The sequence below is a fragment of the Manduca sexta genome, chromosome 16 (genome assembly GCF_014839805.1).
Source record: "Manduca sexta isolate Smith_Timp_Sample1 chromosome 16, JHU_Msex_v1.0, whole genome shotgun sequence".
Taxonomy (NCBI): domain Eukaryota; kingdom Metazoa; phylum Arthropoda; class Insecta; order Lepidoptera; family Sphingidae; genus Manduca; species Manduca sexta.
The window spans coordinates 518514-527472 of NC_051130.1; the positions used below are offsets into that span (position 1 = coordinate 518514).

General features: G+C 36.3%; 2 protein-coding genes across 2 annotated transcripts; one reads left to right on the forward strand and one right to left on the reverse strand.

Moving 5' to 3' along the window:
* The first annotated feature begins 747 nt into the window (after positions 1-747).
* Positions 748-6037, forward strand: LOC115451054 (3-ketoacyl-CoA thiolase, mitochondrial-like). Its single transcript, XM_030179249.2, has 8 exons — positions 748-888; positions 1420-1586; positions 2163-2294; positions 2968-3229; positions 3572-3738; positions 4165-4365; positions 4653-4807; positions 5634-6037. Exons 1-8 carry the CDS (start codon positions 792-794, stop codon positions 5713-5715), a joined length of 1263 nt encoding a protein of 420 aa, XP_030035109.2. The 5' UTR covers positions 748-791; the 3' UTR covers positions 5716-6037.
* On the reverse strand, positions 5923-8798 carry LOC115451053 (probable protein BRICK1-B). The gene is made up of 3 exons (XM_030179248.2): positions 8540-8798; positions 8073-8155; positions 5923-7485 (listed from the first exon to the last, which is right to left on the reverse strand). Exons 1-3 carry the CDS (start codon positions 8658-8660, stop codon positions 7459-7461), a joined length of 231 nt encoding a protein of 76 aa, XP_030035108.1. The 5' UTR covers positions 8661-8798; the 3' UTR covers positions 5923-7458.
* Positions 8799-8959: the final 161 nt, after the last annotated feature.

Sequence of the window (8959 nt, forward strand, 5' to 3'; positions counted from 1 at the left end):
AAAAACGGGGAAAATTATTAGTTTTGAGAGCTTCCGTTGCGTGCGCTGCGTAAACGGTTAAAGTTATGCAACAATGATATATGACAGGATTGTTCCTCTTAAAAGTTCTAAAAATATATTATAAAACAAAGTCCCCGCTGCATCTGTCTGCCTGAACGTGTTAAACTCAAAAACTACCCAACGTATTAAGATGAAATTTGGCATGGAGACAGTTTGAGACCCTGGGAAGAACATAGGCTCCCGGGAAACTACTACTTTTATAACGGAAAACTTTAGCCTGAAAAACTTTATAACGCGGGCGGAGCCGCGAGCAAAAGCTAGTAATTTATATAACGTAAATATTTGATAATAATAAAGAACAAAAATGAGTCCGGTCCCCTATTGTAATAAAAACATGTTAGTATGTATGAAAGCACTAAAGTTAAATAAACGAATAATTAATTAAATCGAGTGAGCGTCCTCTGAAATCTGCTGCCCATAGGCCGCGGCCTATGCGGCCTCTTTACAAATCCAGGACTGGGGCGAACCTGCGGGTAAAACTTATACTTATCAAATATTTTGGACAGAAGTACCTGGAAGACGCGTGGAATAGGTAACAGAACGTAAAATAACTTTTTCTGTTTGCTCAAATGTTCGTTGACGTATCACGCCAAAAAAGTGTTTGGATTCAAAATCTAAGAACTTATTTAAATACCCATGCACATTTGCAATCTTTGTATTCAGTATAATCGGCCAAAACCTCGAGGGAGAGCAAGCAATAAATTCCAAACAATTTAAATATAACACAGATAATGATATCTCGAGTAGTTCGCGTCAACAGTTTTAGTAGGAAACACGTTTATTTTTTATCAGAATCGGACTTTGGCGCCATGGCTTTATCGTCCAAAGGTCAGTGATAATAATGGTATTTTATATAATAGGATAACGTTAGTGATAATAACTGTTGTAAATAACCGGGCGTTTTTATTATGTCATGTTTTGTTTATGCAAACGATACTCATGACGTCACTGTAATTTTATTTACGCGATTACGAAAATTATATTTTTAAATTTTCTTGAATCTTTCGAACATGCAATTTAACGTACAATATTGTTTTCATGGTTTTCACAATTCTTAGTTGTTTTTTATTATGCATCTGCTATTCAAATTCATGGATAACCTATGATATAGAGAACTTTGCCTCGGTCTTAGTGTTACCAGATCAAAATTCCAAATAGGCAGATTGAAGGACGAGCCCTTTTTAAAAACAAAATTACTTTGGGACTTACTATCTTTGTTGATCCAGAGGAAGTATCAGGCAATTAGACCAAAGGAAATACTTTTTATTTTAAATGCTTTAAATAATCATAATTTAGTCTTATTTGAACAAGAGATACGATACACTGATTTATTTGCAACAGCCTTATTCCATATTCCAGGTGTATATATAGTGGGGGCGAAACGGACACCTTTCTGCAGCTATGGAGGCCAGTTTCGGGAGTGGCAAGCATGCCATGCTTTCGTAGCGGCTGCCAAAGACGCGATGAGCTCGGCCAACGTCGATCCTGGCTCAGTAGACCAGACTGTTGTTGGGAATGTCAATTATGTACGTCTTTTTACGATGATTTAGAGATGATAGTTTCTCTGGTGCGCGAGTAGAGTATATGAAGAAGTTAGCGAGTGATTGATTATATTTTTTTTTATACGGGCACGGCAAACTGACCCGACTGCACCTGATGGTAAGTGGAGTGGGGTCCAATAGAATGTCGACTGACGAGAGATGGATTACCCCTCGGCAGTCGACACAATTATGCCGGCCTGTTGGAACCGGATATACACAGGCCGATACCGGAACGCGATACACTTTCGTGGGCCTCTATGGCGGGATTTAATACCTTGTGTACAGTGATATAAGAAATATCCTAGCACCAGCAACATATTATGTGTGAGAGGGTGAGCACAGAATTTGACCAGAGTTTAGAAAGAAATACTGGTTTAGAAGAGGAAAAGCTGTATTCTACGAATGTATTTGGCTATAAACTATTTATAACATAAACAGACCTACAGGACCAGGGTAGCAACATAACACTATCTCAAATAAAACTGAAATGAATGTGCAGTTTGCTGTTGCTTTTCGCTTTAAACAAACCTTTGCAATATTTATTAAAATATCCCGTTACAGCTAAGTCAATGCGATGGCGGTAAGACTCCAAGGTATTGTGGAATATACTCTGGGATCCCAATAGACAGACCCGCGTTGGGTGTTAATAAAGCATGCGGTACAGGATTGCAGGCGATCATTACTGCTGCTGTGGTAAGTTTAACTGGCAAGTAAATTGGTGGACCGTGGAATGGTTGTTAGTATATTTTGTTCGATAGCAACCTCCATGGGCGTCGGGAGGGAGGTGCAAGTATGTGCACGTGCACCCCCCTGCCCAGCAATCAAACACAAAAAATATAAATCACTGCATAAATTTGCAACAATGGGAACTACCGAACACAGTGTTTTTTTATGATAAAGCATTTTCAAATATCCGCGCGATTTGAATTTGAAAAAAACAGTTAATGATATTATGTGGTGTAGTGCGTACGTGCAGATGCACCTACCTAAAAGTAATTTTGGTGGCGCCCATGGCAACCTCCGTTTCTTTGATATATGGACTATGGATGAAGAATTTCGGGTTGAAAGGTTGACGTCAGACAGGGTATAGGACATAAAAACTAAATAAAACCAATTCTGCAATATGCTTCTAAAAATTTGTTGTGATGACCCTACATTCAATTAGACTGTAGTTAGGCATTCTGTCTTACGAATAATACAATTGTTTCAATCAAGCATGGCTTATTTCGTAGACTAAATGTAAATCCAACGTCCGAGTAACGCTACATCTCTTGGCGGGAAATGTTAGTTGATAGAATATGCGATAATATTTAGTTAACAAATGAAATAAGTCATGCCAAAAAAATGAAAACCTTCAACTTTTCAGGATATGTTAATAGGCACATCAAATCTATGCTTAGTAGGAGGAACAGAGATCATGTCTTCGCTACCTCTTCTAGTCAGAGATGTACGTTTTGGAACAACCTTCACTACCCCTTACAAACTGGAAGACCAGATGCGGTCGACTCCTGACAGTTTCACCGGCATGACGATGCAGAAGTTGGCTAAAGAGACGACGAAAAAGAATAGCATTGCAAGGGAAGAGATATATAAGTATAATGCGGAAAGTATTTTAAGGTGGACACGAGGTAAGGACAAAAAAATAAAGAGTCCTTTTGCCTGATGGACATATAAAAAAAAATATTTTTTTTTTTGTTTTTTATTGTAGTGAAAGTAGCGAACAAGTTGTTTGCTTCAACAAGAAATTAGTGTCACCCTCAAATCGTGGAATTTTCATTTTTTTTTTTTTGGTCGAGTCATTTCTTTGAGGGTATTTGGGAAGAAAAAGGCACCCACAAATAGGTTATTTTACGAGTTTATGTTTGTGTATGTTTCTGAGAGAGAGAGAGAGAATGCTGCGTGAAAAGAGAAAACGACACACCTTCACATTTATAATATTACATTGTAAATTATTTATAATTCTTTTTTAGCACAAAAATCTGGTATATTTTCAAAAGAAATAACCAAAGTAAATTTAAATATTAATAAAAAGGATGTAGTCGTCGACGAAGACCAACCAGCACGAGCGGACATTTCAGCAGAAGAACGAGACAACATTATAGCATTAGATAACGAAGAAATATCGGATAACTCCTCAGTAAGTATGATAATCATCATCGAATTCAAAATATAAATAAACTGAAATATCTAAGACAAAGCCGCTTTGGGTTATGTGCGAAAAACCCGAATGAAGTATTCGAAACCCTGTCTTTAAAATTGGTCCCCGCCCCTCAGTGGAGAAACCACAGAGAGTACAACTATATTATGGGGATTAATCAATTTTGATAATTCACGGATTTTTTTTCACACACATAAAATATTTAATACTAAATACACCCGAAGCGCTAATGAGAGTGTTTCCATATAATCTTTTCGTGACGTCTTGACAATTCTTTACCAACATAGTTATAAAGGAACTTTTTCTTTATTATCACGTGTGTTCGGACATTTTGAAAGCACTACCAAGTACTACCTACCTATATAACATTATAATAAAACTAATCATACCTCTTTAACCTCGCAGTCCCCTGCAGACGGCGCAGTGGCATTGGTACTGGCGAGTGAAGAAGCAATAAAACGACACAGTCTCCAGCCCTTGGCCAGGGTGGCAGGCTGGGCTTGCACCGGCAGCGACCCTAGTGACATCGCTGCAGGAACCGTAACAGCTATTCAGAAACTCCTAGGGTCGTGTAAACTGTCTGCTGATGATGTAGACTTGTACGAGGTATGTTTACTTCATCGATTGATATGATTGGATATGAAGGTTACTAATCATACAGGTTTTTAAACGCCTGGCCAACAAATATTGCATAGCTACCCATAACTATGATTAGGTATAGCTTGGCAGTTGGCACTATCGGATACATCTCAGACTTAGTAATTAAACTAACTTCATTGTCATCTAAAGATCTAAAGCAACTAATTTGCTTAGCGGTTAGATTAAAAGCAATGGTTCTTGCTTTCAAGGACTTTATTTTACAATTCAATTTCAGTATTTTTTCCATTCTTCAGATAAACGAAACGTTTGCGGCACAAGTACTTGTAGTGGCCAAGCAGTTGAAGCTAGACCTGAGGAAAGTGAATGTGAACGGAGGAGCTCTAGCAGTGGGAAACCCAGTGGCGGCTACTGGGGCGAGAATGGCCACACATCTATGTTATGAACTTGGGTAAGTAAAGCCGGGCGCTACAAGGCCAAAAAAAATTTGAATGTAAAAAACTTAAAAGAATATTGTCTAACCCTTATGTTAGAACTAAAAGTCATTTTTGAACAGTAGCATCTTTACTTTAAACCGTTCTGAAGCCATTTTAAATGAAGTAAAGTATGAGCAGACGGTTGAAACATTGCCAGCGACCCACATAGATAGCCTTATTGCCTGGAGCATGGAGCGAATCCAATAAGTATATGCGATTGAAAAGAACAAATTTAATACTTCTGCCCCTTAGAATGTCCCAAGAAAAAATCGTTTAATTTTGATGTTTATGACCGAGACGTCAATGCGTCAGTAAAATATTCTCCCAATCACAATATAACGATACGGAGTCGTGTCGTGTTTTTGCCAATTCTAAGCACACTGACAAATTTACTAATTGTCAAAAGCGCTAACTGGCAAAATAAATTGCGGCGCTTAGGGGCCGTTCAAATTACGTAACGCAATTTACGTTATAGGCGCGGGAGGGGGGTCTCGTACAAAGCGTCATGTAACATTGGTTTTTTTATTATAAAACAATAACAAAGGTATGTTAGCGATTTTCCGGTATTTTGCATAAAATAATTGTGATTACAAAAAAAATTGACACTTTAGAGTTACATAACTTTTAGAGGAGGGGCGGGGGCGTACAGGAAAACGTTACGGCGCGTTACATGGGAAGGTGGGGGATCAAAAACCTTCAAAAATTGCGTTACGTTATACTTGAACGGCTCCCGATACAACAATCTTATACGAGAAGTTAGTTCTGCCACTTAGCAAGCTTCAGAGGATTTTTTTTTTCCAGACGCCGTAACCTGAAAAGGGGCCTCGCTGCATCGCAGTGTGGACTCGGTCAAGGAATAGCGGTTACGTTCGAACGACTGTAATGAATACTGTTTATATAGATACAGCAGTAATGCTGTCGCGCGTTTGTATCGCATCCAACTTTGTTATTCGTATTTTCAACGCACGACAGCAGCATTTTATTGAATGCGTATTTCCAATGCGTGTAAAATATGCATTCAATAAGCCTTTACTTATGTAACTTGTTTGAATTTGTATTTCGTAAAGTTTTCCTGAATATGAAACACTATTTTTGAAGAATACTAACATTTAATTACTGTACAATAAACGTCTATAACTAGGTATATATTATATAAACGTATAAAAATGAAATGATCATAAATAAATACTTATTGTTGTTGTTGCACACATGCAAAATTTTATTTTATCCTACTTTATGGGCTTACAAATAAAAATTTTTAATTATCAATGTAATCAATATATTTTCTTATTCCTAAAAGCATTGATTGAGTTCATTAGTTATCATCTAAGCTACTTGACGGATTTTGAATGTTTTGATGAGTTTTCACTATCAGAGAATTTGTTGACAAAGATGCTTGAATATTTATAATATAACTAATACTTGTGCCTTCACACTAATTTGCAACAGAATTGATTCAAAATTATGTTTTAAAAGATATAGTATGTTATAAATAATAACAGTTGACAAAAGCATATAAAAGCCAACATTGCAATGAAAATTAGTTCATGTTTCTCTTTCAACAAGGCAAAAATTGCCTCTGTAAAAAATTTACAGATATGAACTTAACCATATACAGTCCAGTGTAACCTCTCGTTAAATACAAGATAGTAATACCAATCTGCGACGTCAAACTACGTCACACAGTTCTAATGCATTACCAACCAATACAGCCTTAGCGAATACAGTTCATAATATAAAATAGTTATAAACTTACGCTCCTATTCATAGACGTTTTTTATCTAAGGATGGAGCAAAGCTGTGATTACAAGTCTGTTTCTCAGTGCTGATGGCAATACAGCTTTCGTAGTGCGTAGACATAGGGCCGTTGTGATTGGCCAATATTGAGATACAATAATGCTCTGTCCTTAGATAAAAACGTCTATGAATAAGGAGGTTAAATTATAATAACATGGAGTCATATGGTTTCTTAAAACTAACATAGCATAGTCTGCAGCCCCTTAACCGAATCGAAGCGCAAAATCTAATAGCAGTTACACAATGGGCGTATTTGTATCACAAGCTGACAATATGAATATTTCTTTTTTGTTTATTGCTTTGAATGTTGAGATGAACTTGCCGTTCGTGTGATGGTAAGCGATACGACCGCCTATAAACAGTAGAAACTCCATCCAATACCATCAATTACAAAGTATTGTTCGTTATTCCACTGCGCTTGCCATCCTGAGACTGTTACGTCTTATTATGTCCAGTAGTTACACTGGCTACAATGTCCATCAAACTGGAACACAACAGTGACTACACACTGCTGAATGCTGCTGGTGGTACCCAGACTCCAACATTTGAGAGATTTACCACCAGTAAACCAACCAATAAGATGCCAAAAAGGTGTTTACAAAAAAGGAAAAGAATTCAAAGTAATTTATCATAGGATACAAAATGCCCTAGGATCTACTGGACCTGAGGATAGTTTTTCAGTTTAGATTTAGTTAAAATTTGATTACTGTGTCCCAACATGCCTATGGTAGATCTAAGATGAAGGGCTAGACATGCTACAAATATGCCAAGTGTAAACACATGATAAGCATTACAGTGTAGGAATGTATTTTCTCAACTACTCTCTATTCTATGTCAGTGTCTCGCCTTTGGTCACCTGAAAAAAACAATAGTTCTTATGCTCTGGACAAGACCAACAAATTACTTATCTAAAGTTATAAAGGTTATTTATTATAAAAGGAAAAGTTTGTATGTCACATTGTTTGTAGAGCTAATCTCTGGTACTACTGAACAATTTAGGAAATTTTTTCACTAATAGGAAGCTACATTAGTCCTGAGAAGCTATTTTTTATCCCAGGAAATATTTGTCCCATAAAAACCAGTATCATGCAGGATCCACAGACAAAAGGTAGTAGTGAGATAAAGTTGGAAGCTGAACTGAGTCATATCAAATTTGTATATTCATATTTAATTTAATTTTCTAATTTATCTTGTCAATAATTTTATTTTCTTAATTTTGATTAATGCTCATCAAGCAATTACAAATTATTCGTTATTTAATTTTTAATGGTACCCAAGGTACAGGCACGGCCTAGTTTGGGTACCCCTGGTAAATACTTTATTTTTGTTTTTAGAAATTTGTTTTATTACACCACTGTTTTTAACTGTAAAACACATTATGTACTTTTTCAATAAAAATTATTATTATTATTCAAGGATTTTCATAATGCCTCCTATACTTACACAGGCTTCCAAATAATCAATTTTCCTCTCTAGTGATGTTAGTTTCTCATTTAATGTGGCCAGCCGAGATCTGCAGGACATGTCTGAAAATGTAAAACATAAATGCATCATGTCATTACCTTAGTCTTATAGTGGCATTTCAAACAGATTACGATCAGTTGTATAACGTATATGGATCACCACTTAAGACTATTGGTTGAATGTTTGAATAATAATTATACTAGACATTTATCCACTGAATAGTTAGTACTCTTGGTTTATTTACAAGCAACAGAGGCGCTTAATACATTGACTAGTTGGTAGCGATCCGTATACCCTATATAAAAGGTTTTGTTACTAAAAAGTCGTAAAAACAAAGCAAGTTGGAACATTGCAACAAACGCATTTTGGGCGGTGTTCTGATTTCTCAATAGAGCGAGATTTAATAACCAGGTACTTCATCTGAAGAGTTCCAATGAATCACTTACCGAAAGAGTTGAGGAAATCCGTAATTTTTTTTATGCTGCCTGTGATAACTTCGATGTACTCCCGATTCGCCCAGTCCTGCTGGATTTGTTTTTGTATTGTTTCTCTGGGCGGCGTCGACATTTTTATAGCTTACAGTCAAGTATTTTAATGCTTTTTTCCTCACTTTTTCGCAAATTGTAAAAAAAACAATTTATTGTCCGATGACGGATATTATGATTTATGTCAGTTAACTGTCAGTTGTCACGTCAATTAATTTACGTTTGACGACAGGACACAGCTAGGCGATTTGAATTAGTGCGACAAGGATAAAAAATAAACTTATAACCATTTGGCATTGCAATCTAAATTGTGTTCTAAGTAATAAAAAATAAAAATATTTTATTACAGTTATAGATAATTATCGGAAACGTATAAATCTA